At 54.2% G+C, this 16,368-nt stretch overlaps 6 protein-coding genes across 6 annotated transcripts; 2 read left to right on the forward strand and 4 right to left on the reverse strand.

Annotated features, from left to right (window-relative positions):
- Positions 1 to 430: 430 nt before the first annotated feature.
- On the reverse strand, positions 431 to 2,496 carry QBC33DRAFT_52603 (uncharacterized protein). The gene is made up of 2 exons (XM_060426867.1): positions 2,120 to 2,496; positions 431 to 2,053 (listed from the first exon to the last, which is right to left on the reverse strand). Exons 1-2 carry the CDS (start codon positions 2,401 to 2,403, stop codon positions 712 to 714), a joined length of 1,626 nt encoding a protein of 541 aa, XP_060283877.1. The 5' UTR covers positions 2,404 to 2,496; the 3' UTR covers positions 431 to 711.
- Positions 2,497 to 3,212: 716 nt separating this feature from the next.
- On the forward strand, positions 3,213 to 4,491 carry QBC33DRAFT_585585 (uncharacterized protein; the record flags this gene model as incomplete). Its single annotated transcript, XM_060431443.1, has 2 exons — positions 3,213 to 3,623; positions 3,686 to 4,491. 2 exons carry the CDS (start codon positions 3,213 to 3,215, stop codon positions 4,046 to 4,048), a joined length of 774 nt encoding a protein of 257 aa, XP_060283878.1. The 3' UTR covers positions 4,049 to 4,491.
- Positions 4,492 to 6,521, reverse strand: QBC33DRAFT_52652 (RXT2-like protein). Its single transcript, XM_060426900.1, has 4 exons — positions 6,336 to 6,521; positions 6,154 to 6,275; positions 5,930 to 6,092; positions 4,492 to 5,879 (listed from the first exon to the last, which is right to left on the reverse strand). The coding sequence occupies exons 1-4, from the start codon at positions 6,409 to 6,411 to the stop codon at positions 4,744 to 4,746; spliced, it is 1,497 nt and encodes a 498-aa protein (XP_060283879.1). The 5' UTR covers positions 6,412 to 6,521; the 3' UTR covers positions 4,492 to 4,743.
- Positions 6,522 to 6,939: 418 nt separating this feature from the next.
- On the forward strand, positions 6,940 to 8,169 carry QBC33DRAFT_451095 (uncharacterized protein; the record flags this gene model as incomplete). Its single annotated transcript, XM_060424595.1, has 2 exons — positions 6,940 to 7,997; positions 8,037 to 8,169. The coding sequence occupies 2 exons, from the start codon at positions 6,940 to 6,942 to the stop codon at positions 8,167 to 8,169; spliced, it is 1,191 nt and encodes a 396-aa protein (XP_060283880.1).
- An 826-nt stretch (positions 8,170 to 8,995) lies between these two features.
- QBC33DRAFT_52670 (uncharacterized protein) lies at positions 8,996 to 12,616 on the reverse strand. Its single transcript, XM_060426913.1, has 5 exons — positions 12,153 to 12,616; positions 11,991 to 12,086; positions 10,537 to 11,694; positions 9,531 to 10,477; positions 8,996 to 9,427 (listed from the first exon to the last, which is right to left on the reverse strand). The coding sequence occupies exons 1-5, from the start codon at positions 12,257 to 12,259 to the stop codon at positions 9,015 to 9,017; spliced, it is 2,721 nt and encodes a 906-aa protein (XP_060283881.1). The 5' UTR covers positions 12,260 to 12,616; the 3' UTR covers positions 8,996 to 9,014.
- On the reverse strand, positions 12,617 to 13,831 carry QBC33DRAFT_52669 (uncharacterized protein). The gene has a single exon (XM_060426912.1). It carries the CDS (start codon positions 13,602 to 13,604, stop codon positions 12,975 to 12,977), a length of 630 nt encoding a protein of 209 aa, XP_060283882.1. The 5' UTR covers positions 13,605 to 13,831; the 3' UTR covers positions 12,617 to 12,974.
- Positions 13,832 to 16,368: the final 2,537 nt, after the last annotated feature.

The raw sequence follows: 16,368 nt of genomic DNA on the forward strand, positions 1-16,368 counted from the left end.
ATCTTGGGGTTTTGGACCAGGGGAGGCTGCCCCCCAATCCCGGGTCTTGGAGTGTGGGGACAACCAGTCACGGCTCACGGCAAGTAATAATGATGATGTGCTGGGGGGGAGGTTACCCCACGAATTCAGGTACGTCAGTACCTAGGTAACCAAAGCTAGCCGTTCCTGACGTGCCATACTTTATTTCAGTGGTGGCTCCGATGATGCCCACATATAAATGGTATCAACCTAAACCACAGCCAACCAAGTACAATCGCACTTTCTCCCCGGTCTCCTCTCTCCCATAAGCCGACATGTTGAAGGATTGGTAGAAGGGCCGGGATCTGCCAACTCACTAATTGATCCTTCAACAAGGTACACTAGGACTGTGGGTTCGCTGAGTGGGTAGACCCTTGCACTACCACCCTGCCATGAACCGGAAGCACGTTTGCCTTCGGTCTCGGCGTCGTCCCCAGTTATCTTCTTCTGAACACTGGAAAGCCTTTGTCGTGGCGGACTTTTGCGTGTAACCTCGCCGGTTCTACCACTTCCGACTTTTACACAAGAGCCGTCCATATCATTTATCCAAGGGGGTTATATCTCGTTGCCCTCCCGCAGCCGAGATGCATGATGCTATCATGGTTGACCCGCGCGAGGACTGTCGAAGACTGTCCTGCTGGGGTATGAGCTTCTAGTGGTGGTCCCCCCATGATATCCATCGCAATGCGACTATCAAGTTTCTGGCTCCGGCGATCCATATGTCGCAGATGCAGACTCGTTGGATCCACTTTGCTCCAGCCCAGAGTTGTCGGCGCCGGAATCATCCAGAGACGCAAATGAGTCGGATGTTGTCATTGTGTTTGATAGCGGGGACCGCGATGGTAGTTTACGTAGCACCCTGAAATGTTCTCTCTGCTTCTGGCAGCTCTGGCATTGGCAGTCCCTGGGTTGTCCCCCGTTCTGATCGATATATTCGTCGCATTCTTTGTCAAAGTGCTTCTGTTCAGACAGCTTCCGCTGCAGCAAGTCCTGGGCTGGTTTCGACACCTCAAAATATCGATCCACAAGCTCCGCGGCTTTCTCATTGTGTCGCTTCATGCTCTCCACCGAGCGTTTGTTGACGCCATTGAGCTTGTAGGTAAGGAAGTGCCACCACACATCATAGATAGTCTCGGGATAGAGAAGTGCCATCACTATCAGGTAGTGCGGCCACTTGTCCAAAGCAAGCCACTGTTTCGATAAGGGCGACAAAGGCCAATACTTATCTGCCCTTCGTGCGATTTCCTGACAAAAATACGTCATCTCTATCTGGTACAGAGGCAGGCCAATGTAAGTTAGGTGGAATACCGGCTCCGGGTCAAAGCCAGTTAGCCACACTGGTGGGACAAAGCATTGTTGTGGAACAGTGTAGCTCCATTCCCAATCAAGGACTGCAACGAGGTTTAAATTCTGGTCCCATAGGAGGTTGTTCCCGTGCATGCTGAGGTCTCCATGCATTAGCACGAAGGGTCCGTTGTTAGATTCGCATCCCCCCTTGATCCAGTAGTTGTTAACGTAGTGGCTGAATTGCTGATACGCAAACATAACTTTCCGCGCGTCTCGTTTACGGGTGTCGAAATCAGGGTCTTTTGACTTGGATAACTGGTTGTTGGCTAACTTTACCAACGCTCCAATATATTCCGTGGAGGTCGTGAACGTCGTGTTTTGCGGAAAGAATACTGTAGGGTCGAGACCTTCAGTTTCCTGGAGGATAACCTCGATTGGCATTGGTCGATGACGGACCGCGATACCTGGCGACTCTTTTGTGGGCAATCCAAGTGCACCAATCCTTGGAAACTCGAGACTGCGAAGTTGAATGTACAGATCTGCAAGCTGATTGTAGACACGGGTAAGAGGCCGACTTCGCTGTCCGCATCTGTATCCCCACATATCCGATCGGCAGAACTCGAGGGCATCCAGAGTCGTACCTTCGACATAGTCCATGATGATGAAGGCTAAACTGATAGGGCTCTCTGTGGCATAAGACCACGCGCGAACCTGTGGGATCGGGATGGTCGTATTCTCAGCGACGTACCTGCAGAGATAAAGATGATAAGTAACTGACAGTCAGACAAGATATGCATTCAAGTGGAGGACTAACATCATGGTCGCAACCTCGGTCTCAATTTTCTCATCAACCCACGGGACCCGTTTCGGGAATGGAATACGGATTACCCATCTCTCAAGCCCTCCCCCAGCTGGCACAGGATCGAATTCGACGAAGAGGCACACATTAAACGATCCATGGGTGGCTGTCTTGAAGATCCTACACGGCCTCTTGTCATGATATGACGAAGCCAGACTGCAAATCACGCCTGGGTCGATTGATTTAATGAAGTCTTCGCGATCTCTGATGGTCTGTTCATGCACAACTCGATTCCTCATCGTGGCAAGAGGCGTTATGACATTGACGGCACTACCAATATGGCAATGAAGTCGAATGTTCCATATTGACCTCGAGGAAGGGAGAGCCAGGGAGGTTGAGGCATAGCGGGATCAAAGGGCTAGCTAGGCACGGAAAAATTGGCACTGTACGACCTAACACAGTAAAGGGTACACCCGACGTACCCAGCTACCTTGCCTTCCATGGGGGACAGTTGCCTGTTGGCCAATAGTTCTTGGTCGTTCTGACCGACAATTGAATAATTAGAGATAATTAGAGCCTCGAATCTGTTGTAATGAAACCCTGGAATATCCAGCCAAAATAGTCCTCCCTGTTTTCAGGGTGTTTATTTTTATGGGGTCAGGTATCCGTACTGTGTGACTGACAATAATCCGTGTAACATAGGGGGTGGCTGTTGGCACTCACGCTTTACCTCCAATTCGCCCACTGATCGGAAGTGATAATTATTTCTATTTTGCCAGTCTAGTTTGCGTTGTTGTCCTTCGAAGTCCTGGATTTTTGCTGTGTTTCGTTCAGTATTATTTGCCTTTCACGCACATCAAGTCGTCATCAATGTTCGTCACCGAGCAACCATTCCGAGCCGGAAAGTATGAAGCCCTTTGCCAAGATTTCATGATATGGATAGCACTTGAGCATCTCCTGGATCTGGAGGACTCATCATGTGCCCGCGCAAGTGATAGGTAGTTGCCGGATACTAGTATGCCGGTTGGCCAACAGCAACATGGTGGGATTGGCGTTGGGCAACACCAGGCTCCAGGCTGCAGCAGTTGCCTGGAATAACCATGCCAACATGTATTTTGACAAAGCCTATTACTGGCTCCTCTCGAGCGGGGTTGAAGTCCAGAATAATGCGTGGGAGGCGTTTGCGATGTGCCTTCACGGTCGTGCACCAAACATCCAGCGCGCCCTGGTCCAAGAGCTCCCCAGCATGCCAGACAAGAATAAGAAGAGCTCCAAGTCGTTGCGTGGTCTTGGGAAGGGCGAGAAAGGAAGCCGGGGAAAAGGCGGTGGTCAGGCACCGAGAGATACGGTCTTGGATCAACAGCGATTTGAAGAGCTGGCCATGCTTGTTTACGAAAGACAAAATTTGGAGGCGGAGTATAGCACAGCTGTCATGAACTTGGCCACTCGCATGCGTGGTAACGAAGCGGCCGAGGAGCTCTATGAACATATGATCAATTGGATTTCGGATCCATACGAGGTCTGTCAAGCTCCGCGAGTATAGCACAAAGCCGGTGCGCGGCGCATCACCGGTCGAACAAGAGCAGACAGACCGATGATGCCAACCGCGAGGTCCAGGACTACCAAGATTTGAACAGAGCTTTGTCCATGCAACGCGGCATCGCCGCCATCCCGGCCTCTCTAGACCAGTTCGCAGCCGACCAGCAGGACATGGTCCGGGACATCGCGAGGATCCAAAGACAACTCGCCAACATCATCAGAAGCATCACTACGCTACGACTGTGGCTGAACTTCTCAGGTGATGAGTATTCGAAACCCTCAGACTTTGACAACACTAGAAGAGATGATGAAGACCCCGACAATGGCGGCGGGACTTTGCCTGGCGGAGAGGAGTGGGCTCCGGACTTGGGAGCGGGCGTTGACCAACAATTATATTATAATTAAGGAGCGATGACACTGCTCTTCTGCGGTATACCAAAAAAAAAAAAACTAAAAAAAAAACTCAGCGAGCCTGTGTTGGTGGTTGGGCACGATGTGTACGGTGGCCGTTGAACTTTACTCGATCGAATTGGATAGTTAAAGGAAGTGAGTTTGGTCTTCGCCAAAGGAGAGACATTCTTGTCTCCTCGGTACATTACTCCATCTGCCTTGAGAGCAATTCGACCAGCAAGGCTAGGTTGTCCCAGGATTCGCCATCGACACTGTAGATCTCATATATTTGACCTGTCACCCACTTTATATACGGCCTCACGAGTTGCGGTTAGTCATGCTTGTCCAAACCCTTGGGAGCTCTTGTGATATAGGCGGAGGAGGACAGCCATCTCGGGCAGTCAAAGAGTGTGCTGATTGCCGACGTTGCAATTCTCCCAATAGGGCGGAGAATTCGCGTGCGGTTGCTGTTAAAGATCCCTAGACTGGTGGCTGACGCCGGGAGCAAGTAATACTTTAAGGATGGACAGTGAGGCCTGTGCAGCACGCCGAGAGAAAGGAAAATGGTGGATTTTGCTCAACATAGGAAGACAGGTAGATAAATCAGAGACATGATAATTCGGAGCGCTTCCAATACCCTCATATCAAGATCAGAGAGCTCGGCTCCCAGGGACAACCCCCTCCTTCGCCCGTACCCAGGCAGACGACGACTACCTCCTATTCCTCGTCTTCTTCTGTGTCTGGGCCGTGTCCTCCTCCTCCTCGTCCTGGCCCTTCTTCAAGTCCTCCACGAGGCCCCACTCTTCCTTGTCGTACCAGTCCTCACCGTCAGACATGTCCCGCCTATCGCCGCAGTGGGCCTCTGCCTTGGACCACTTCAACACCGTCTTTCGACGCCTGTCCGCTTTGAGCAGGCCCATGTACAAATTTGTGGTCCCCCGGCATACCTCCTCCTGCTTCTGGACGTAGAGCTGCAAGAGCCGCCGGACATCGTCGGCTTCCGGTTCTGGAAGACCTTGGTCTCGGGCCGGAAGGGCCGATCGGGGTGCGAGGAATAGGGGGTGTATAAAAAGATCGTCCGTCATGTCTGGATTCATGGACAAGGCTCGACTGCCGCTGTGGTATGACCCAGGGTTACTGGGCTTTCCTGTGTCAGCCTCGGCCTCTGGGGCTTCAGCCATCTCCACATCTGCTTCCTGGGCCTCCATTACTGCTGCTGCTGCTGCTGCGGTTGTGGTCTGGCCGGCGCGACTTGGCCGGCGCCCGTTTTCATTATTGGTTTCGTTACTTGTTTGACCGTTTGTCTGCGCCTCGCTTTCGTCCTTTTCTCGGTTCGTAGCATCGAGGACGGCCGACTTGCTCTGCTCTCCCGAGACCGGCTCCACGGGCTTGTCGCTGCTGACGTTATCTGGATCCTGGCTTGCATCTGGACCACCCTCCGTCGGCGCAGGCTCCTGGTTACTTGGGCTGTTCTTATTTTCAGCAGGCTTAGACGCCTCCCCGTTGCCTGCTGCGCCATCCTCTGCAGGACCACTCCCGCTTATCGTCGGCGTGCCCGCGCTCCGCACCGTGGAGGCTTGCGCCGGGCGGCCGTGAAAGCGCGGAACGTAGTCTTCGGAGAATAGGTCGAAATTGCTCGGTTCCGTCATCATGCCGCAAGGCGCCCAAGTATGGTCGCCTTGAAGTCGTGTAAGCAGGGGCCTGACCTTCCACAGAGCGGCGTTTTCCTTATGCATCAGGTCGCGGCCCTGAGCGACGAGCTCTGTCAACGCCTTCGAGGTGAAGGGACGTGATAACGTGGGGTGGTTTGGTAGTTCGGTCAGAGAGGTGAGTGGTGCCAAAATCTCTAGAAACTTGTTAGAGGCAGATCTGCAAATATGCGAGGGAGTAGCGTACGCTCGAGATGGACGGATGAATATGGATTAGAATCTGCGACGGCAGCCATGGCTTCTTGGATACGCTCTTCATTGTCGTCGCTATCGATCTCGTAGCCGTCCTCGTCGATAAGGGGTGGGTTACGGTTGATTATCGCACGCTGGAAGCCAGCGTGGTCAACGACCTGTGGAAGATCCAGTCAGCGTTACGAAGGTTCTTAAAGTGAGAGTGAAGTGCGGAGATACCTCTTTGAATACCCCGGGCGCCATGGATGGAGGCAAGTGTCCACGTCTGACGAATCTGGCTCTCCTTTTCAACTTGTATCCTCGGTTGGTGTCATGTTCGATCGAAGAGTCAGAGTCAGACTCTGAGGAAAGATTTGTTAGTGGTCGCAGTGCAACTAGAGTTAGGACGGCCCGACGCTAACCATAAGCTTTTCTTTTCAAGGCTTTCCTCATCGCGACAATTGTGTCGAGGATGAGGGCCTGTTGTTGGCTCGACATGCTGGGCGAGGGCAATGGATTGCGGGCGCCCTTTGGGTGAGTAGACGGTAAGGAGAGAACTACACGCCTCGAGGCGATCAAGGTAACGCAATGTTCTAGAGAATGAGAGGAAAGGGTTGCAGAGAGGTCGAAAGTCTGAAAGTTACAGAATGAAGGTTGGATCGCATCGAGGCTTTAACTGAGCACCACTTTGGCTGATCTAATGACATGACAGAACAGAATTAGGCCAGGCACCTGCAAGGCGGCCGGCTCCTCCCACGAATCACAGGGCGGACAGACGCGGCACAAACTTGGCCTTCATCAGGTGTTGGTGGAGGCAAATATGCGCCACACCAATGGAAACGCGCGAGAGAGGGGGAGTAACCTGGTGGCCCAAGCTCCCCCACAAGCCGGTACATACGACTCGCATGTCGCATGTCATCATAGCTCTTGCCCTCCTCACACACTCCGTACTTGCGCATATGCGATTCCCCGCGCTGCCACACCTCAAACGTATACGTGGGTTTTCTCACGCTTAATAGCACCACAATGTCGAGAGATGACGACAGTCTTGGTGGATGGAACGATGGGCAATTCGATCCTTCGTCGTCAAGGCCGCCCCCAGGGGAGAACGAGGCAGCATGGGTCCTCCGGAATGCCAACCGGCTGGGCATAGACTACGATTCACTCCCTCAGACGCCCTTCTGGTCGCCTCTCTTTGGGCAGGGGCAGGACTGGTATCGAGCGAACATCGCCTCCAAAGTCATCGGCTTCTCCGTCCTACTCAAAAGGGAGCTCTCGCAGCAGGAAAAGGATGCCGTCTCCTTCCATGCCGCCAAGGAGTGCGCTACTCGTGCGCTGGAGCCGCCCGCGGCGGTCGTGGCCGCCTATGCTTTCGAGCGCCGAGGACGTGATGCCTTCCGATTCCCCTTCTGGAAGCCGAAGCCCACCACGATCAACCCAGACGTTTTCCCGGGCCAAATATTCACGCTGCTTAGAGGCAGGATGGCCTGGTCTGCATGGCACGCCACACGCTTTAGCTGTTATGCATTCGTCAGCCATATGGTCCTGTCGGGAATTTTTACCTCATACGCGATGTCGGTTTGGGTGGCCAACATGAAGCTGGATCCCAGGTTAGCGACATTGCGTAAGGCGATGGAGGAGACGGGGAAACAGGGGCGCCTCGGACGCCGACTCGGAGAACAAGGGGCAGATCCAGGAGGCTGGCAGTCCCCATCCCAGGGCGAGGACCCGAGTATGCAAGATGCCCCGTATCCGTATGGTCAGACACCCGGGGATGTGCCTTCTTCGGGAGGGCGCATGGAGGCAGAGGAAACGCGCCGTCAATCTGAGAGCGCAGCCCGGGCACGGGATCGCGGATATCCCACGCCAGGCCCAGCCTACGCCTCGCCCCAAGACTCCGCGTCCCAGTCGCAGGACGATGATGCTCATCTCTTTGACGATGCGTCTCCCATGGCACCGTCAGATCGCGGCAAGAATGCCACCACTTCAGCCTCGGGCGGATCTTCTTGGGATAAGTTAAGGAATCAGGCTATGTCAGGGGGAAACACTGGCGGTCAAGCCGGCCCGAGGATTGGTCAACGGTCGTGGTCAGAATCCCAGAGGAATTCCAAGGATGGCGGGAGCTCTGACGGGTACACCTATTCATCCGCAGATGAAGACAAGTCTTATGCGAAGCAGCAGGCACAGAAGGAATTTGACGCCATGTTGGAGAAAGAGCGTCGCGGGGAGGCAGATGTTAGTGGACGTCGATTCTAAGAACATCCATGTATGTATGTGCATGTATTGTACAATCATATATGCCGATAGCCACTGTATCACAAGCCTTCAAATCTGTCCAGTATAGGTTTTGAGAGGGCCAGCGGATGGAATGATATGGCACCCAGCCCTCTGTACACCCTCCACTTTCTACTGCTAAAGATGTCTCCTAGGACGCTTGCACCTGACTGACTACCTGGGTAGCATGTTCGAAAGCCTGTCCCCCTTTTAGACAAACAGAGGCTGGCCGTTGTACCGCAGAGGCTGGGCGGGGAATTGGCCAACGGATCACAAACCTGACGGGGAGGGTTTGATTGAGTGTGCTCAAAATCGGTCTCTCGTAGCCGGTAAATACATTTCGAGAAACACTAGGTTGTGCTCTTCTACCTAGGTAAACATGGGCCCTAGGGTATTTACTGACTCAGAATGCGTGGCCACCGCATTTGATCGAATACAACGAAGGAAGGCCCTTTTTGGGCCACAGCTCCATCTCCTCCCCCGTGCCTGCATAGTGGGGACACTGCCATGAGTTTTGTTGCATTTCCGGCGCCTGGTCAAGACCACAGAAATGCGGCTTGCAAGATGTGTGTGGTATTGCATGCCGACGACACAGGACTCGGCTTCCTCGCGTATAGCGCGACGCTCTTGTCTTGAAAGTGCCAAACCCGACCCTGCCCTTTGGCCCCTGGGATGGCCCGGGGCCACGGTAATAGCGCATTTCAAAAAAGGATACCTTTCTCTGCGTAGCAACTTCGGGAGCTACAGGCGAGGTTCAACGTGGCCCGAGCCGACATCTACAAGTCTCTAGTGACGATGTTGACGGGTTCGTATATCTCACAGATGGCTCAGCCAAGTCCAGCATTCGGGACGATCCTTGCAAGAGGTGTGCGATCCCTCGGCTTCTCCAACAGGTCCGCGTAACCCTCCAGGCCAGCTGCCATAATTCGAATAACTTCGAAGATATGTGTCCCCTTAAACGTCTCGGCCCACAGTCGGATGACAGCTGATGCGAGCTGGCGAAGCTTCGTACTGTCTGTCGCAGACAGGTCTACAGAGCGTGAAGGATGGTGGCCATGCCCTGATCCCAGTCCGGATAGCGAGGGATCAATTGGGACGGCGAATTCTGTCTCGTCGAGCATGCGGCGTACCATATCCAAGAGACTTTTTTCCTCTCCTGACAACGGCGGCTCGTTTGGACTGATCGACGCCAGGGTCACGAGCCACTTGGACAGGACAACGGCGCACTCGAGGTTGCAGACTGTATAGGCGCAAAAAATCATCAGTGGCTGAAACGCATAAAGAGCGGGATGGAGTGACGGCAAAGAGGTAAATAACACGTAAGGATCGCAAAGGGCACTTACGAGAATGTTGTATGCTCCACTCCAACGACTTCGTCCTCGCAACGTAGTTTACGCCCATTTTGACAAGCATGGAAAGCGCGTGAATTGCCTGGACCACCGCCCTGTGGAGGCGAGGGCTTCGCGCCAGGAGCGGCGCGTCACTGAATGATCTGGCGATCAGAACGTGGTCGCGAGTCTCGAGACTCCTGCTGGGGCTGAGGTCCGTGTAGAGGCGAATGTACGCCAGCCTCAGAAGCGCTGTCGAGTTGAACGAGACCGGTCCCCCCGAGTAGTGGTCGATGCCAGGAGGATGGTGCTGTCCGGCTTCGTTCGCCCGGACCTGGCGGTGCTGTTCAAACCCGATCGTCCACATGCGAAGAGCCTGGCTGACTTCTTCGACATCGTCGATTTTCAACCCACGATGGACATCGAACGGCGACAGACTCGCGAATGAAGTCTGTTTAAGGAGATATATATGTTGGATAAGCGCATGAATGAGAACATAATTTCCCAACGACGAAACCGGAGAAGGAGGGCCTTGGGACGGCCGGTTCAAAAGCCTCGAAAAAGCGTCTTGGAGCGGAATCTCCACGTTCGGACAGGCTTGCCGTGCTTCCTGCCACTGCCAGGAATTCTCTGCCCGCCATAACCTCGACGGACTTGGCAGAAACAGGTTGACTTCGGAAGTCAGGAGCAGGGGCGGCGTGTTATATGCAATGCTGCATAAATTGAAGAAACAGAAGGCGATGAGCTTTGTTCGGGCGCTGGCTTCAAGTCGGATCCAAGTGTCCCAGTCTACGGCTTGATTCGGCTCAGCGAGAAGGCCCTCTTCTCGGACCAGGAGAGCGAGCAGGCTCTGGAGAGAAAGAGCCTCGTGCAAGATAGCTTTGGCGCCCCAGAGACCGACAGCGAACAGCAGAAGCAGAGCTTGGATGGTCTCAAGCCGTGATTGGGGCGTGTTCGGCGAACTGTTAAGATCTAGTTTAGCGATGCGTCTGAACAGCCATGGGAGGTACCAGCGACTTACTATGGCTCTCGATGCGTGTCCTGGGTCATGGGCCGGTCTTGGTGGACGGAAGTAAAGGAATGTCGAAATCCAGAACTTGGGGATGGCCTGGTTGAGTGAGGGCTGTAAGCTGCGGGCGTGGGTAGAAGACCGTGCACTTCATGGCTGTGTCTCCTCCTAATCTGCTCCAAGGCGACAGCTTTGGCAGCATACCACAGCGCGTGGCCGCGATTGGTTTCGAAACGATACTGGGCTCCAACAGCCAAGACGGCCAGCAATAGTTCAGGGGAGAGATCAGTGGGCGACAGCGTTGGGATATGAAGGAAGGGGAGATGCTCGTGAAATCCGCTAATATAGCCTTCCAGGAACCGAGTGAGCGTGTGGCGGGACGGGAAGACGAAGTCGCTAGGAAGCACGGATGAGAACTCATCGAGTCGATTCTTGATGACAGTGTGATCCGTGGCGGAAATCCTCCAAGTAGGAGCTCTCATGGCCTCGTCATGCATCCGAGACGCACCATCCGCCGCATCTCGGTGGTCGGGTTGCAGGGAAGGAAATCTCGAGGGAAATGTGGATGCCGGTTTTGATGGATCCCGTGGCCCTAGGTCTCCCGAAGGACGATGCCACATTCCGAACGACTGCTCTGCTTCCAATGACGGGGGTAGAAAATGGGACGAGGACCCGTAATCGTCCAGGAAGAGATTATAAGCATCGAGACTGTTTGGCGCATGGTGAGGGGAATATCCTCCAGACATGACAACCGGATCCTGCTCCCTACTCCGGTCTCCGTACACCATCCCCCCGTCGTACGTCTTGACACGGGCCAGGTCATTCGGCTGTTGGGCCAAGCCAGGCATCATGTTCGGCTGCATCGTGCTGACTTCACCGCCGGAGGCTAAATGAGTGGCCGCATCAGACAGCAGGTCCAGATTACACGCCGGCGCCCTCGCTGACAGCCGCGGATCTGGCGGGAGAGTGGTCACCACGGACGAGGTCATGCTAGCGGGAGGGTAATGCTGTTGTGGCGCCCGTTGCTGCAGGCCCAGCATCTCCGTGTCGACACGACCATCGGAAGGCCCGACGGTAGCGGTGGTCGCCGAAGATGGTTTCCGAGGCCGAGCTCCATCCCTGCTGCCTTCGTTGAGATGGACGAGCTTCTCGTGGCGGACAAGGAGATCACTGATGTCCATATAAGCATACTTTCTCAAGTGTCTCTGAGAGGTGTCGGTGTGCGCAGATTATGAGGCATCAAGGAAAGGAATAAGTCAACAAAAAAAAAAAGAACGGGAGGGGGTTGTGTCGAAGGCAGTGGAGGTTGTTGAATTTGTTGGAGCAGGACAGCATAGCACGGTTGAGAGGGGTGTGGGAGAAGGAAAAGCATGAAAGGATGGGTTGATGAGGAGTGGTAAAAGCATGGCAAGGCGAAGAAACGCAGAATAAGTCACACGGATGGGCCAGGAACGGGGCTAACTGACCGTCGTCCAAACGTTTTCCCACAGCCAACCCAGCCGCAAGAAAAGGGTTTCTCTTTGGTATGTGTTCGCTCATGTCTCTGGACATGTTCCACACGCCTAATATGAGGGAACAATGTAAGCTAATATGTGACAGCGGAGGAAGGCGGAGGGTCCCTTGCTCACCTGAAGCGTTTGCTGCAGTATTTGCACGGTAAAGTCTTAGGCTTTTGATGGCGGGTCTCCCCATTCTCATCGGCAGCCGAGGCCTCGATTGACTGTATCGGCAGCATGATGAGGAGACTGGCACTGGGACAAGTAGGACCAGGCGGTATTGGGGTACGCAATGGGTAATGTAGGTAAAGTTACGCAGTCTCAAAGGAAGGTGGGGGGGCGCGGAGGGAGGACGAGGTCGACTAGTCGGATGAAGCCTGGGGTATGCTTTGTGGGGTGCGTTGGCGAGAGCGGATGGATGAATTGAGAGGTACAACAAGCATCCTCGTCTTGTTATATTCAGCCCCGGAAGACAGGCTCCTTAGGCGCGGCCCCTCGATGATGGCCTCGGCCAGGCAAAACCACGCACGTACCGGACCGCTCCCTTTTTTTTTTCGAATCGAGTACCTCCGGTCGGAATCCTAATCCCTGGTCCTTGAGAACAACGAGCACGAGGCTATTCAACAGCAACCGGACGACGACGACGACCGCCCAAGGAGCTAGGTGGAGGCGAATGGTAGCCGGGGCGGGAAGATGGCGTCTGAGCGACTACTTGACAGAGGAGTAGGTAACACAGCGGGGAAAGCAGCCCAGCTGGAAGCGGGAGTGGAGGGCAGTCGCTCACAACACACGGAGTAGCTGTGGGGCTGTCTTGTCGACGATTGGGTGCGATGCGAGTCTGTGTGCACCCTACCTACGTCCGGGTTTGCTGCCAACCAGTCCAGCCGAATTTGTAAGTTTTGGCAAAGCGCGCGCCCGCGGAAGTCCAATCCAGCCCAGAATGGGGAAATCGGATCAGACCAAGGTTGGGTAAATGCAGGTGGGTAGGCGCCGTGTGAGGAGGAAGGAGAAAAGAGGTAGATGGAGGAAGGAACGGGATGAGCAATGAGGTAAAGGCGGAGAATACCAGACGACAGGGGCAGGACAATTGGGACGCGTGGGGAGTCGGGACCAACAGAGGGGGAGGAGTAGAGTACCCAGGAGGCGGGGAAGAAGGGGTCGGTGGTAGTCGGGAAAAACAGTGTGAACTAGGGGAATAAAGAGAGAAGGCACGAGGTACATGCATACAACAACAGCAGGAAATGGGAGATTTCTACGAGTGGGTCTTGCTGTTTTGACCATTGACGGCACAAACAGACGGGAGGTCGCAACGAAGGGCACCTTCCTTGCTGTGGTGTCAAACTGTCGTCCGTGTTGTCGTGCACCTGCAGGCAGCGGCGGCAACAGGATGGAGCGGCGTCGCTGAAGCCGGGAGCGATTGACAGGCGGCGGCAAGACAGGGGGAGCCCTTAAAGCTAGCAATTGGACGATGGAGATGGGGGAAATTGTCAACCGCCAGCAGGAGCAAGGAATGAATGGAACACCAGTCCGGATATCATAAAAATACTTGTAAAACCGAAGCTTGGGATTTGCGATCAACTGCATGTCTCTGGCGCAAGCCCAACTCGAGAGATGATGCCAGGGACACGGTGCGGTGCGCCACGGCACGCGTGCATGCTTCTCCCCATCTCAATGCCCCATGGGCCATCCACTTCATCTCCGCATTGGAGAACCAGTCCAAAGGGAGGGGGCCCGAAGTCTATTCCCTTTTGGGGAATTATGTGGTTGTGGGGGGGCGCGGGGAGAGCCAATGAGCCACCACCCAATTTTAGACTATGATCTTCTTGCCTTGGGGCAACCTCGGAAGATGCCCTGGGAGCCAGGTAAGCATTCCTTCTTCCATCAGGAGTTTGAGCGACCGAGCCAACCACCGCTTCAGTGGTTGTACAGTACAGTTCCATGCCTAAACCCGTACTCTAACCAAGCATGAGCATACTTCCTAATTAAGATCTGCCTACGCATCCGTACCCACATCGTACTCACTTACTTGGATAGGTAGGTAGTTTCCATCCTTGGGACAGGATGGGCTGCATGTGCAGTGTTTTGTGGCATGAGCTGTTTAGTTGCCTGCTGGTAGCCGTTGGAGTTTCCAAGAGGACACCTCGGTACCGAGAGGTACGGTCAAATTTGGGGAATCGCGACTCTGGAGTGGCACTGCCCCAGATTCAGATAAAAATTGGCCATCCGAGTGAGCACATGAAGATCTGAAGCATATCTTGGATGCGGTTAGTATTTCCGCTAGCATTTCCGCTATGATGTGGGGTACTAGCGACAGGCCAGGGCCAGCCAGGCTCATGTTATCCTGTGGGCGCCCCCAAGCGGGGACGGCAATGCCCAATCGCACGAGGAAAACACGGCAAAACCAACGGCGATGAGAGCTTGAATAGGCGAGAGAGATCAAACGACGCAAAACCAAGAGCACAGGCCTCGTACTGTCGAGTTTGGCAGGGCGATCTCTGGCCCTTCTGAATGTTTGAATGGGTCGAAACCCTGTGAAACGACGCTGATAGGGCGTTAAATATCCCGAGTTTCGACTGCGGAGGTGCCTGTCATGTGGGGATCCGGATTGTTGGGGAACTGGGGAACAGCCGCCTGCAGTGGCGGGGCATTAGGCTTTGATGCGGAGAGCGGAGAACGCGGCGGGACAGTCGTTTATTTTTTTCTCACTTTTTTCTCTCGCCTTCCCTCTCTCTTTTTGGTGGTTTAAAATTACCTTGAAGGGACGGTGACAGGGGTATGTAAACCTGTACCAATCTGTCTCTGGATGTGGGACGGACCCTCCGCTACCGCCTCTTTCCACCACCCATATACCTTCTTCAGATGTTCTGTGCTTAACTGCCCGCACGACATAGTGCACGAATGGACGAGCGGACGAATGGGTGCAAACAGTGAGCAACTTGAAACCTAGCCATTGCCGTAGATGCCACGAGGGTTTTGACGGAAAGGAGTTTTGCTGGTCTGCCGTCAGTCGTCAAGAGACCCCAGGATGTTGCCAGCCAGCTAGTATTTGAGCCTACTGCCGCTCAATATCCCTTTGCCCTCTCGCCAAAATAGGCAAAATGAGATCCAGCTTCTCTCCAGCCCCCCGGACTGAGACCCCTGGATGCTGGTGCCAACTGCCACGGCTCAATCCAAGCAAGTTAGGTGGCCTTGTTTTCAAACTGGCGAGGTCTACGGCTGCTGGCGTCCAATGTCAACGCCCGCCTTGCTTTTTTTTTTTCGTTTGGCGCGGCTGGAGCGACGGTGGGCGACTTGTTAGGTTGACATGATCAGGGAACTTGCCGTTGGGTAGGACCCCCGGCCGACCGACGGAGAACTACCGAAGCTCAACATCAAGAACCATGACACCATCAAGAACAAGGATCCGCCTCGGGCTAAAGTGTTGAACGCGATACCTGCCTGTGGTTTGGTCATCACGCGGCATCATCTAATATAACTTAGTAGTCCCCCCAGAGCTTAAGTCGCGTTGTTTTCCCTCGAAGCCAGAATGGGGAGGTTATAAGGTGCAGCAGAGGACAACCACCAAGTTTGTGGGAAGCGGGGGAACGAGTTCCATGTTGATCTGGGGGAAAGAGCCAAGCCAGCGGGTAACTACTAGTTCTGAATACTAAGACACGCCGCCTTGACTTCACCGCCAGAAACTGCATACAAAAGTCGAAGCTAGTGACCGGGTATCTGCATCTCATCCCGTTCCTCCTCGGGGTTTTATTTTATTTTATATTTTTATCTTCTTGCCGCACCAGTAGGCAACCAGATACGTACTTTCTTCAGAACCCGAGCAAGCGGCGCTTGGCTGCGAGGCAGTATACCATCGTCGGTATCCCCAGATAGAGCGACTGAGGGGCAATCCGGGGGGGAATGCGGGGATAGATTGCCCGGCTCACTTTGGGAGACTGCCATTGTCCCGGCAACTATTGTAATAATCCGCCCAAGGTGATGACATGGGGGGTTACACGCACGGTCTCCTATTCTGTTTGCGAATACAAACTTGCGGATATATCATCCACCTCGAAGAGCCGTGAGGAGGAAGGAAGAGGGGGCGATTCATAATACAGAAAGAGAAAGAAGGCAAGGAACCAGGATCGGCCACTCACAGACCGTTCTCCTTCCCTAGTTCCGTCTCGCCTTACCCGACGTGACCATGCCCGTTCCGTTCAAGCGAACTCGACCAAGCATACGGCATTTTTTGGGACATAGCACAGCCGCTGGTGGAGGTGATTGACGTACGGGAGTGTCACTGTGGCCCTTCATGCGTCCAAATGGGAAGAACTGGCCCTCACTCCGCTCCGGCTTCCTCGCCAGAACAATG

Source organism: Phialemonium atrogriseum, assembly GCF_030411735.1.
Source record: "Phialemonium atrogriseum strain 8032-3 unplaced genomic scaffold QBC33scaffold_11, whole genome shotgun sequence".
NCBI lineage: Eukaryota > Fungi > Ascomycota > Sordariomycetes > Cephalothecales > Cephalothecaceae > Phialemonium > Phialemonium atrogriseum.